The 13,881-nt window shown below is 46.5% G+C and overlaps 1 protein-coding gene across 1 annotated transcript; it reads right to left on the bottom strand.

Annotated features, from left to right (window-relative positions):
* Nucleotides 1-244: 244 nt before the first annotated feature.
* LOC100274339 (putative RING zinc finger domain superfamily protein) lies at nucleotides 245-3,117 on the bottom strand. Its single transcript, NM_001148700.1, has 2 exons — nucleotides 2,460-3,117; nucleotides 245-1,009 (listed from the first exon to the last, which is right to left on the bottom strand). The coding sequence occupies exons 1-2, from the start codon at nucleotides 2,759-2,761 to the stop codon at nucleotides 541-543; spliced, it is 771 nt and encodes a 256-aa protein (NP_001142172.1). The 5' UTR covers nucleotides 2,762-3,117; the 3' UTR covers nucleotides 245-540.
* Nucleotides 3,118-13,881: the final 10,764 nt, after the last annotated feature.

Below are 13,881 nucleotides of genomic sequence, written 5' to 3'. Positions count from 1 at the left end.
CTAGAAACCAATGTTTTCAAATCCAGGTCGCATATAAACAACTAGTGAGATTAGCTTTCAATGAGTTACGAAAGAAAAATTATCACGGTCGGCCATTAAGAAAACACTCTAAAAAGTGGAGTAACCATCTAAATTACCCACTCCCTATAAAAAATGCTCATTTTGATTTCTGTTGCAGAAAATCCTGTTAGTTTCGAAATGGAACCAGTCAAGATCATCATATTTGCTGATGACAACAGTTAATGACATGAATAGTTACTAGCCTTTTGGCGAATTCACCGATGGTTGAATCTCTCTGTGGTATCCCGTATCCGCATACCACGGGGGGTTGCTGTTTTCAGCATCAATACTGAACTGAACAGATGAAGTGTGTTTGGTTTCCAACAACAAATCTGAATGATTTCTCATATTTACACCATACCCTCATCAAACCCCAACCTACAGCAGCCAGACAGCCATCTGCCACTGTACAGGTGTTTGCTCGTCCTGCAGCAGACCGCTGCAGAACAGCGATCTCGCCTCGCCGACTCCAGGCAGCTGCTATTTGCAGGGCCCTGGCTGCTGCTTCCTCACTGTCTGGCTGTTGCTCTCGGGTGGAGTGGGGTTAACTTCGGACAGCGGCATGCCGTTACTGTTAGCACCCCCGTCCACCGATGGCCCAGACGCCACCTGATTCTCCTGGTCGGGCTCGTGCCTAGGAGGAGCCTCTGATGACGCCCTCGACGAGTGCCCGGCACCGGCGAACAGGCAGCGGCACGGGTCGGAGCCTGGCGGCTCAGGAGAGCCTGGAGAGCTCATCGTCACTGCTACACCGGGTAGCGGCGGCGGCGGCGGCGGAGGGGCATTGTGCTCGCTGTTGGGATTATCGAGCAACGAGATTCTACAGACGGGGCAGGTCGAGTTCTGCTCCAGCCATACATGTATACATGCCATGTGGAAGTCATGGCCGCAGTGAGGGAGGACGCGTAGCACGTCCCTCTCTTCGTATTCTTCGAGACAAATGACGCACCTGCCAAAAGATGGCGTCAACAGTTTTTCAGTGACTAGTGCAAGCAAAGACGGTTGCTAAAAGATAGGAGTAGTAACAGAAGTGGAAACCAGCAAATGCCACAGGAATGGGATGCCACGCATCTGTTACTCTTGCTCTCTTTGTTTAAGAATGGGACGCTCTATGCCTCGGGTTGAAACCGTTTCCCCCCTCCACGTTTTACGATCAGATGGTCACGTAAACCCAGTGAAGCTATAGAAAACTGAAGGCACGTAAAACATGGTACAGTACAAACCAACTTGTGCAGAGTGAAACATGCAGTCGGCTGAGAATACTTGTAATCCGATCCCTGTTTCCCTTCATCAGGCACCACAAGTGAGGTTAACCTACTCAATAACAATGCCTAATGACCCATCTTCCTCAAGACTCAAGAGCAGTTAAACACCCATGCTCCCACTTCAATGTGATTGATCAAGTGGCCTTGGCTGTTCAGTAACAATGCCAGCCGAGGGACACCATGATCCGATCGCCAATCACCAGCGAGGCACAGCAATCAGTACACTTGTACTAAAGAAAAAAGAACGCACCGCCACTGTATTTAGGCACCAACATCCGCAAGGACAGCTTCTTTGGTACTGAAAACACAATCAACGTCCCCCCAATGACAGCAGCCCTTTCGGTGCCAACAGGCTGTCTCCTGTCGTGGCACCTCTCTCATGATTCCCAGCAGCAGTAAAGCAAGCACAGACGCGCAGCGCACAGGCTTGGCAAAATGTTGGGGAAACACCTAATAACACGGCAAAAAAAACACTTACTAACAGGTTGTAAGTTTATTCATGGTTTTCCCATAAATCTGTTCCGGTTGTTTACATCAGTGAAAACATCGTTTCCCCATACCGGTGTGGATGCAGTAGAACTTGTGTTCACTTGTATAGTATTACTATAGTCTAAAGGGGTGTTCAGTTCGAAACTTACATGGTGACTAAAATAGGTCTTTGAAATAGGATTTCTAGGGAGAAGAGTGACTAAAGCAACCAAACACCCCATTCACAGTGAGCAAGTCGCATTCTGTTTGGTAGGGCTTCTCCCCGCCAAACCCCTCTCAGTAATGTCAACAGTGTGTATGTATGGCCGACAAACACAACAGCCTGATCTTGTTTCTGACAGTGACATTGATATCCATCGGAACATCTAAAGGATTCCAAATCGGAACATCTAAACATAACAGCGATCCCGTTCCCCGCCCGCCCGCCCGATGGCGCCCTCGCAACTACAAGCCTCTTCTTCCTACTAGTTGCAGTGCGCACCCCTGAATATGATTTGGTACGGTAGCGACCAGCGAACGCGCCGCCCCCCACCATGCGCCGTCCCGCGCGTAACCGACTGGAGCGAGCCCGACACGAACCGATCGCGCGCGAGATTGCAACGCTACGGGGTAACAGGAGCGTGGAGGAGAAGGACCGGTACTTACTGGGACTCGGCGTCGGAGGCGGCGGAGCCGCGGGGGCGGGCGGCGAAGGCGCGGGTGGGGAGGGCTGCGACGGCGGCGGGGCCGAGCCCGAGCCCGCCGCCTCCGCCGGGCGCGGGGTGGTGGGCGGCGAAGGAGTAGTCGGTGTAGTAGCGCGGGAGGGCGAGGAGGCGCGAGCGGGCCCGGCGGCGGCGGCGGCGGAGGAGCGCGCAGGCGAGGCGGGAGCAGACGAAGGCGATGAAGATGAGGCTGAAGCAGAAGCCCGCCAGCGCCAGCGCCATGCTCGGCGACACGCCGGACGCCATGCCGCGGCTCCCACTCCCACCCCGCGCGCTGCGCTGCGCTGCTCTCCCCCCTCCGGCCTCCCTCTCGGCCGGTTCGGTTCCTACTGCGGCTGTGGGGACTTGTGGTGGACTAGACTGGACTGGACTGCTCGGCTGGTGGGCCGTGTCGATGCGCACTCGGTGCGATGGATAGAATGATAGATAGGTCTCCTGCCTGCTACTACCTCGGATGCTGATGCCTTCGCTTTGCGTCCGCGCCGCCCGTTTCTGTGGCCTGCGTGCGCGCCTCGCTGCCGTGCCCCCCCTAGTTGCCGTCGCCGAGCTCCCTCGTTTCAGGGCGGGGCGAGCGGTCGGCAACGCGACGAGCGCACTAGCGAAAAGATAGAGAATAGAGAACGACCGGCGTCGAGGCGGCAGCGGCGGCTACCACACGACCTGCATTTTTGTCAACTTGGTCTTTTTTTTGACGTTCGCGTGCACAACATTCGGATGGAACATCAGCAGTGGACAGCGGTGGCAGTGGAGTGAAAGGAAGGATAGCGCGCTGGCCACTGTACAGTACGGATAGGATTAGGCCAGGCATAAAAGGAACGGTGGAGAAAAAAAACTACCCCCTGATGATGTTTGTTTTTCTAATCATAACTACATTCGCAGAAGTAAAGATGTTTGCTACTTACCAAATATAGACCGGATTGTTCAGGATGTTCGATGATGCTACGGTTTTAAGGGATGGAAACGAGCACATTTTACCCGCGCGCTGTCACACCCAGATTTAAGGGTAAATCCGGGCGCAAATCAAATGTGTGTTAGGATCAAGTCTCACATATATGATGACTCATGTTACAGAAACGAATGTCACATCTTTATTTCATAATAGGGTTCTATATAAAATAACTAAATAATTACATCATATGACGACAATGATCCTCCACAACCATAGTTGACTGGGAGACAACAGCCTAGACCTCTCACGAACTTATCGCAACATCCTTCATGCTCTTTATTTTGACGGTACCTGTCCTTGACCTGGGGGTGAGTACATCAAAAGTGAGCTCACATACGTTCATCACTCAACAAGTTGTGAGGAATAATGTGCATGAGCTCACTTACGGTGGTGGTTCATGTGAAGTGTAAGGCTTACCAAAGAGAATGGTTAGGGCTGAGCGTTGCTTTTAACAAATTGGTCAAAATTTTATTAGCAGATATTAAGTATAAGTGGATACTATCCCAATGAAATGCATATGACAGATTAAGTTTAATTACATAAGTTATTCATGTGAGTGTTCGAGCCGCTCATGACCGTGAGTATGGCTGATATATTAGTTTTACACTCTGCAGAGGTTGCGCATCTTTACCCACAAGACGGGTTTCCCATTTAGCCAGGGTTTATAAGACCCCTAGACACTCTCAAGGTGAATGGCTAGGGGGTCCACTGCGAGGCGTTTACAAAGTTACACTAGATGAGAGAAACCCGCTACGGATTCTGACCCGAATGCGATATAGGAATCCCTCGTCCGAAAAACTTTACAGACAGTCCACCCCGAGGACCTCCCTATACCTGCACTCCGTCATCCCGCTTCCCCTTTCAGGAAAGGATTAAGTGACACTAGCTTTCCTAATTAATCAGCTAAGAGCGTCTCATTCCACCCTTGTGGTAGCACTCTTTTCCCGGGTGACTTTTCATGTTCGTCTTTTTTGCCCTCACTACCCTGCAACATAAATCTTATGGATTGATAAGTGCGAGGGATGATCAAGGGCTGGTTTCATCTTTGCTTCAACAAGGACTTCAGAATTTGCATCATGTTGGAATCTTCGCTTGTATCATGTTCGTCATAAGTACTTGCTAGCACGGGCAAGATAGGTGTACAAGTCATTGGGCCAAGATGAAACTACAGAATGGTAAGTGATGGAGACATTGGGCAAGCTAATGATACGAGGTGCTGGGCTGCCGGGCGATCAATGATCAATGCAAAACAGGCAAAGTACAGCATGTTCATAATTTATCTATATGCTAGGGCTGCTATACTCATGGTGAGCTGATGAATGCATGCGGGTGTATCTGACGGCCAGCGGACTACTGCTTAGCTCTGAGTACTGTCACATGTAAATGCTGCGTCCATTATTCCATTTACAAAGGATAGAATGTGTTGACGCTTTTTCGGAGCGCCAAATACTTAAGAAGAACCGGCGACGGTGCTCTCTGGTCAGGCGCGGACGGTCCGCGGCACAGGGTCGGACGGTCCGCGACCTGGCGTGAGGCGGCGGTGCTCTCTGGTCAAGCGCGGACGGTCCGCGGCACAGGGTCGGACGGTCCGCGACCTGGTGCAGGAGCTCGGGTTCCCTGCCTGACGGCCGGACGGTCCGCGCGTGCGTAGGGGCGGCGGAAGATCGCCGGCGGCGCCTGGATCTCGCTCCCGGGAGGGACCCCGTCGGGGAGGAGAGATCCTAGGAGTTGTCTAGGCTCGGGCAGGCCAACCTAGACTCCTCTAATCGACGTAGAGTCGAAGAGAGGCGGAGAATTTGGGGATCGAGAAGCTAAACCTAAACTAGACTAGAATTACTCCTAGGATAAAATGCGAAATAGAAGTTGTATTGATTCGATTGATGATTACAAATCAGCCGTAGACCTCTCTTTTTATAGAGGAGGGGGCTGGACCCTTTACACGACTGGATTCCGAGCTAATTCCGCAAATCTAGCCAACAAACATATGTAACACCCGGGTTTTAGGGGTCCAAAGCCCGGGCGTAAACATAATCACCAGGTGTGCTGGGACCAAGTCTCACACATATGATGAATCATGGCACAGGATCGAATGTCACATCTTTACTACATAACAGGAGTTCTATACAAAATAAGTAAATAATTACATTATAAGGAGACAACGGTCCAGCAACCCAAAGTTGACTGGGAGACGACGGCCTAGACCTCTCACGAACTCATCACAGCATCCTCCAAGCGCCTCATCCTGCGGTACCTGTTCTTGACCTGTGGGGGGTGTGAGACAGCAAGAGTGAGCTCACATACGTTCATCGCTCAACAAGTTGTGGGGAATAATGTGCATGAACTCGCCAAAGGTGGGAGCTCACGTGAAGTGTAAGGCTTACCAAAGAGGATGGTTAGAGCTGAGCATTGCTTTTAAAGTTGGTCAAAATTTTATTAGCAGTTACTAAGTATAAGTAAATACCAACCCAATTAAGAAGTAGAAGTAACAACCTCACCTGCGATGCAATGCATATGACAAATTGAATTTAGTTCCATAATTTAATCATGTGAGTGTCCGAGCCGCTCATGACCGTGAGCACGGCTAGTATACCAGTTTTACACTCTGCAGAGGTTGCGCATCTTTACCCACAAGTCATGTTACCCATCTGCCAAGGGATCGCGACTTCCCATACACCTCTACCGAGGAGGCGAGGCAGGGTAACACTACGAGGCCTTTACAAAGTTCCACTAGCTTCAGAAAACCCGCTACAGTTTATAGGAAGCTCCAATGCAGGAATCCCTTGCAGGACCGCCATCGCAGCAAAATCCTCCCGAGGGCCTCCCTACACTGACCACTCCCCTACTGCCCTTGCCCCTTTCGGGTAAGGTAGTCCTCCACTAGCTTTCCTAATTAGTCAGCCAAGGGCGTCCATAAACCCTTGTGGTAGCACTGTTTTCCCGGGTGGTTCTCCATGTTCCAATTAACATAATGATCTTATCATGAACAGTAATAATAAAAAGACAATAAAAGTGTGATCATGAATAATGTATCTTCATACCCAAAACCACATAAAGCACTAGCAAGTATTACCCAAAAAGTTCAGTGGTAGACAAGGTATAAAGATAGACAAACTAGGGTAACCTATTGGGTCCCATCAAAATTAACCTATGCAGATCATTATGATTAATTAGAACATGAGTGGGTAAAAGAAGTGATCAAGGGCACAACTTGCCTGGGACTTGAGATTCCAGGTACCAGGATGATCTTCAGATGACTCGTGACCTCACTGCTAGTCATAGCAATACAAACAAACAGTGTATAGGCAAAATTAACATTACATCAAACATAAGAACAACTGTATAATAATATTCTACGCGTTGCTACGAGATCGTAGAAACAAAAACCACTAAATTCGGAGCTACGGTTATTAAGTTATGAATTTCTGAAATTATTTAGTGCTTAGAATAGATTAATCCTTATGAACAATTTTAATCCAAGTTTCATGGTTAAACAAAGGTACTAGGTGATAAACAATATTAATACAAAATTATTGCAACTGGAATGACTCAATTTGGAGTTAAAATGAATTAACTATGAATTATAAAGTTTCTGAATTTAATTCTAAACTAAAAACCATTTTCTGAATTGTTTTATCCCTTTTATTCAATGATTGGACTGGGGACACTATTCTGTGAAAAACCAGGGGCTATTTCATATATTTCACCAAGACTCATACCCACCCCGCGCGTGGATGGCGGGTTGAATAAGAAAAACTACAGGGGCTCTTTAGAAATTATCCACCGCCGAAGGGGTATCGGCCACCGAGCACCGCACGATTACGATCCGGTGGTCCAGATTAGTCTGATCCGCATCCGAGGACCCGCGGATGATCCACACCGTAGGCACACAGATCTACGGCTAGGATATATTAACATGAAGGGGGTATCTCGTCTCTAATCTGAGCCCCCAATTCGGTGATCGACGGCTCTCATTCAGTTACCATCAGATGTAATCCTATCCATCTGTTCGCCGATCAACGACTCACACACGTCGTCTTCCCCACGACCACACATGGGATGATGCATGAGCGTCCCACGGCGTGACCTCGTCGGCGATCACCCATATCTACACCGATTGCCCCAACCACAAAATAGAGCGGTGCTACGTGAAGCGAAAAACAAGGCGAAATAAGGGAGAAGTAGCTCACTGCAGGCGGAGGCAGAAACAGAGCTACCCACGAGGCGGGGTGGACCGACAGCCGTACCCCAACATCGGCGACGAGGAACTGTGCAGCGTGTGGCCAGAACCCTGGCCCGGCTAGACGTCGATGACGATTGGTGTGCGTCGAAGATGGCACAACGAGCAGTAAGGAAGGAGCTTTGGCGGGAAAAAAAAAGGCCGCTTCGGAAATCTGGAGAGGAGAGGGAATGCGTCGGGTCTTCACAGCGACGGTGCCCACGGTTCTTATACCCGGAACTGAGTCCGATTTTGGGGGGAAATTGGTCAACGGAGCGCGCCATGCGCGCGAGCATCCAGCGGAGAGGATTAGTCCGACGCATGCTCCAGCTCCGATTGTTATGGCGGATCCCAACTGACCAGCGTCTGATTCGGCACAAGCGCCCGAGATCCCCGGATTCGCTTGATGCGCAGAGTCCGCGTTCGCTGTGGCCGCGAGGTAGAAGACCCAGCTGCATGGTGGTTCATGGCGGAGTTCGCGGGAGAAATGAGCAGAGCGCGTGAGAGGCTTGCATGCTTATGTCACAAGTGTGTCATGGTGACCTCATTTGCGGCAAGAGTATAAATAAAAGGGAAAAGAATATAGGAAGAGAGGCTTTAGGAGCATGGGCTGGGATCACAGGTTTTGATGGGCCGGTCGGTAAGCTTCCTTCACATTTTTTTTTCTTATTTCTACTTTCATTTCTAATTTGTATTTTATTTTAATTCAAATATCCAAATTCAAATCTAGTTTTGATCATAAGTTCACATGCAACATTCAAAGAACTTAGAATGAGATGCCTATTCCTATATTTATTTATTTATTATTTGACTGCTTTATTTCTCTTAAGTGAGTATGCACAAAGAAAAGGGAAAACACATAATTCCCAGAACGCTTTTATGTAAATCCATGTATTTATATTTTTTTTACCTTATACAAATTTAAGGGCTTTACAAATTCTACCCCCCTTAACAGAAATCTCGTCCTCGAGGTTTGTAAGAAAGGAGATATAGAAATAATGGTTTGTAATTTATGTTTCAGTTTCTAAGTGGTTTTAATACCAAAAGATTTTATTTTTGTTCAAGTTTGTAACACAAATTAGCAGGTGATTATGAAAGTATGGGTATATATATGTATATCTACTTTATTATGTAGGATAGAAGATGTCTTTAATGCACAGATAGGTTTGGGTAAGAAAGAGTAGAGTAAGGAAAGACTCCATCCAAGATTGTGGATCTTGAATCATCTCGAGATCTGATTTGACTCCTATTCTTCCATGTCGAGGTTGATCTTATCTTTCTTGCTCTTTGGTGTCTCCATCCGGGTTTGGGTCAAGAGGTTAAGATAGATCTGTATGTAACACGTAGGTAGAGGAGCTAGTTTAGTAGATGGCTATGAGTTTAATGAGATTAGTCAGAATCTAATTTGGTCGTTTGCTTCTAGATGGGTGGGATAGGTTATGTAACCTATTATATAGGTCAAGTGGTTGTATATGGCTGAGTTGACTTACGTCACCAGTTTAGGCTTAAGTGAATTAGGAGTATGGTCTTATCCAGTATTAGTAACTCACACTAGATTAGATTATATTAGGTTAGGTAGGATCTTGATTAGATGGGATATGACTAGATTAGACTAGATAATATCTAATTACTTTGGATTAGATCACGGTTGTTACACTAGTTCGAGATAAGCAAAGTGGTTAGGATAGGATGAGATGAGATAGAACATAGGGTGAACCTATTAGGATAAAATAGAATCTTTTGAGTTAAGAAGGATCTATTTAAAATAGATACACTTTAATGGAGGATAATCTAAGTTGTTTAGTTACCTCATGAATTTTATTTATTTATATTATGCCTATATGTATATGTAGATGTAATTGTGGACATTACTCCACGACTCATCACATTCAATCAAAGATCCAAATCAGACAATTGTCATAAGAACAAACATTCAAGCATACAAATATTTATATAAAAAAATAGTTTTGTTGTGGTTCCTATGAATAGGTCTCCTATTCCTAAAGGTCACTTTAGGCACAGGATTTCAATGTGTGAAATCCACATTTGTCTTTAGAAAGAAAAGATAAGAATAATCAGAGTAAAGAGGAAATAGATGAGAAAATATTAAGATAAGTTTAGAAAAGATCAGAGTAGCAAAGTTAAGTACATAAGGGTTGTCCAGTTCTATCTAGGTTTCGTCCTACAGTCAACATTCCTCTGATACCACTTCTGTAACACCCGGGTTTTAGGGGTCCAAAGCCCGGGCGTAAACATAATCACCAGGTGTGCTGGGACCAAGTCTCACACATATGATGAATCATGGCACAGGATCGAATGTCACATCTTTACTACATAACAGGAGTTCTATACAAAATAAGTAAATAATTACATTATAAGGAGACAACGGTCCAGCAACCCAAAGTTGACTGGGAGACGACGGCCTAGACCTCTCACGAACTCATCACATCATCCTCCAAGCGCCTCATCCTGCGGTACCTGTTCTTGACCTGTGGGGGGTGTGAGACAGCAAGAGTGAGCTCACATACGTTCATCGCTCAACAAGTTGTGGGGAATAATGTGCATGAACTCGCCAAAGGTGGGAGCTCACGTGAAGTGTAAGGCTTACCAAAGAGGATGGTTAGAGCTGAGCATTGCTTTTAAAGTTGGTCAAAATTTTATTAGCAGTTACTAAGTATAAGTAAATACCAACCCAATTAAGAAGTAGAAGTAACAACCTCACCTGCGATGCAATGCATATGACAAATTGAATTTAGTTCCATAATTTAATCATGTGAGTGTCCGAGCCGCTCATGACCGTGAGCACGGCTAGTATACCAGTTTTACACTCTGCAGAGGTTGCGCATCTTTACCCACAAGTCATGTTACCCATCTGCCAAGGGATCGCGACTTCCCATACACCTCTACCGAGGAGGCGAGGCAGGGTAACACTACGAGGCCTTTACAAAGTTCCACTAGCTTCAGAAAACCCGCTATAGTTTATAGGAAGCTCCAATGCAGGAATCCCTTGCAGGACCGCCATCGCAGCAAAATCCTCCCGAGGGCCTCCCTACACTGACCACTCCCCTACTGCCCTTGCCCCTTTCGGGTAAGGTAGTCCTCCACTAGCTTTCCTAATTAGTCAGCCAAGGGCGTCCATAAACCCTTGTGGTAGCACTGTTTTCCCGGGTGGTTCTCCATGTTCCAATTAACATAATGATCTTATCATGAACAGTAATAATAAAAAGACAATAAAAGTGTGATCATGAATAATGTATCTTCATACCCAAAACCACATAAAGCACTAGCAAGTATTACCCAAAAAGTTCAGTGGTAGACAAGGTATAAAGATAGACAAACTAGGGTAACCTATTGGGTCCCATCAAAATTAACCTATGCAGATCATTATGATTAATTAGAACATGAGTGGGTAAAAGAAGTGATCAAGGGCACAACTTGCCTGGGACTTGAGATTCCAGGTACCAGGATGATCTTCAGATGACTCGTGACCTCACTGCTAGTCGTAGCAATACAAACAAACAGTGTATAGGCAAAATTAACATTACATCAAACATAAGAACAACTGTATAATAATATTCTACGCGTTGCTACGAGATCGTAGAAACAAAAACCACTAAATTCGGAGCTACGGTTATTAAGTTATGAATTTCTGAAATTATTTAGTGCTTAGAATAGATTAATCCTTATGAACAATTTTAATCCAAGTTTCATGGTTAAACAAAGGTACTAGGTGATAAACAATATTAATACAAAATTATTGCAACTGGAATGACTCAATTTGGAGTTAAAATGAATTAACTATGAATTATAAAGTTTCTGAATTTAATTCTAAACTAAAAACCATTTTCTGAATTGTTTTATCCCTTTTATTCAATGATTGGACTGGGGACACTATTCTGTGAAAAACCAGGGGCTATTTCATATATTTCACCAAGACTCATACCCACCCCGCGCGTGGATGGCGGGTTGAATAAGAAAAACTACAGGGGCTCTTTAGAAATTATCCACCGCCGAAGGGGTATCGGCCACCGAGCACCGCACGATTACGATCCGGTGGTCCAGATTAGTCTGATCCGCATCCGAGGACCCGCGGATGATCCACACCGTAGGCACACAGATCTACGGCTAGGATATATTAACATGAAGGGGGTATCTCGTCTCTAATCTGAGCCCCCAATTCGGTGATCGACGGCTCTCATTCAGTTACCATCAGATGTAATCCTATCCATCTGTTCGCCGATCAACGACTCACACACGTCGTCTTCCCCACGACCACACATGGGATGATGCATGAGCGTCCCACGGCGTGACCTCGTCGGCGATCACCCATATCTACACCGATTGCCCCAACCACAAAATAGAGCGGTGCTACGTGAAGCGAAAAACAAGGCGAAATAAGGGAGAAGTAGCTCACTGCAGGCGGAGGCAGAAACAGAGCTACCCACGAGGCGGGGTGGACCGACAGCCGTACCCCAACATCGGCGACGAGGAACTGTGCAGCGTGTGGCCAGAACCCTGGCCCGGCTAGACGTCGATGACGATTGGTGTGCGTCGAAGATGGCACAACGAGCAGTAAGGAAGGAGCTTTGGCGGGGAAAAAAAAGGCCGCTTCGGAAATCTGGAGAGGAGAGGGAATGCGCCGGGTCTTCACAGCGACGGTGCCCACGGTTCTTATACCCGGAACTGAGTCCGATTTTGGGGGGAAATTGGTCAACGGAGCGCGCCATGCGCGCGAGCATCCAGCGGAGAGGATTAGTCCGACGCATGCTCCAGCTCCGATTGTTATGGCGGATCCCAACTGACCAGCGTCTGATTCGGCACAAGCGCCCGAGATCCCCGGATTCGCTTGATGCGCAGAGTCCGCGTTCGCTGTGGCCGCGAGGTAGAAGACCCAGCCGCATGGTGGTTCATGGCGGAGTTCGCGGGAGAAATGAGCAGAGCGCGTGAGAGGCTTGCATGCTTATGTCACAAGTGTGTCATGGTGACCTCATTTGCGGCAAGAGTATAAATAAAAGGGAAAAGAATATAGGAAGAGAGGCTTTAGGAGCATGGGCTGGGATCACAGGTTTTGATGGGCCGGTCGGTAAGCTTCCTTCACATTTTTTTTTTCTTATTTCTACTTTCATTTCTAATTTGTATTTTATTTTAATTCAAATATCCAAATTCAAATCTAGTTTTGATCATAAGTTCACATGCAACATTCAAAGAACTTAGAATGAGATGCCTATTCCTATATTTATTTATTTATTATTTGACTGCTTTATTTCTCTTAAGTGAGTATGCACAAAGAAAAGGGAAAACACATAATTCCCAGAACGCTTTTATGTAAATCCATGTATTTATATTTTTTTTTACCTTATACAAATTTAAGGGCTTTACAACATAGCACAAAACTCGGAACCCTAAACTGCTCTGCGCATGCGCGGACCGTCCGGCCCACTGGCGCAGACTGTCCGGACCGCGGACCATCCGGCCTTAGGGCCGGACCGTCCGCCAGGCTCAAAATGGTGCTCAACATATGCCCCCTGCCTTTTGGTGGAGTTGAGCAAACCAAAAGCAACTAACTCGATGTGATTACATCGGTTCTTTTAGGCATCTTGCCACATACTAGGATGATACTGTTTGAGGAAACGCCCATTCAAAGCCTTAGGCAAATCCTTGCCTTGTAATGTTTGTAGCAAATAGGCGTTGCCAGACATCACCTGTTTTACTTTATAAGGACCCTCCCAGCTTGGCAACCATTTCCCGAACTTCCGGTCTTTATTCCTTAGAGGCAGAATAGTCTTCCACACCAGGTCCCCTACTTGAAATGATTTTGCTTTGACCTTCTTGTTGTAGGCCTTGGCTACCATGATCTTGTCCTTTTCTATTGCTCCCAAAGCTATCATCCTCTTGTCGGTCACCTCATCAATATTATCCATCATTGAATTATAATAATCAGTAGCAGTTAGATCATTTTGTCTGGCGAACCTGACAGCATTCAAACTTATTTCCACAGGCAACACTGCTTCCTGCCCATAAACAAGCTCAAAAGGAGACACTTTAGTAGCCCTATGTTTAGATATCCTATGAGCCCATAAAGCTTCAGACAAAATCTTATGCCAATATTTAGGATTATCAGATATTTTCTTTTTTATCAAATTAATCAATGTCCTATTACTAGACTCAGCCTGTCCATTGGCCTGAGCATAATATGGAGAT

The sequence above is a fragment of the Zea mays genome, chromosome 2 (genome assembly GCF_902167145.1).
Source record: "Zea mays cultivar B73 chromosome 2, Zm-B73-REFERENCE-NAM-5.0, whole genome shotgun sequence".
Classification (NCBI taxonomy): Eukaryota; Viridiplantae; Streptophyta; class Magnoliopsida; order Poales; family Poaceae; genus Zea; species Zea mays.
Note: the sequence above shows the minus strand (reverse complement) of the source record. Positions and strands in the feature narration are given on the sequence as shown.

Bases quoted from the DNA above. Each gene is read 5' to 3' on its own strand.
- LOC100274339 (NM_001148700.1), bottom strand. From the start codon at position 2,761: ATGGCGTCCGGCGTGTCGCCGAGCATGGCGCTGGCGCTGGCGGGCTTC. The intron at 1,010-2,459 runs GTAAGTACCGGT...ATCTTTTGGCAG, and splicing joins GCCTCCGACGCCGAGTCCCA to GTGCGTCATTTGTCTCGAAG.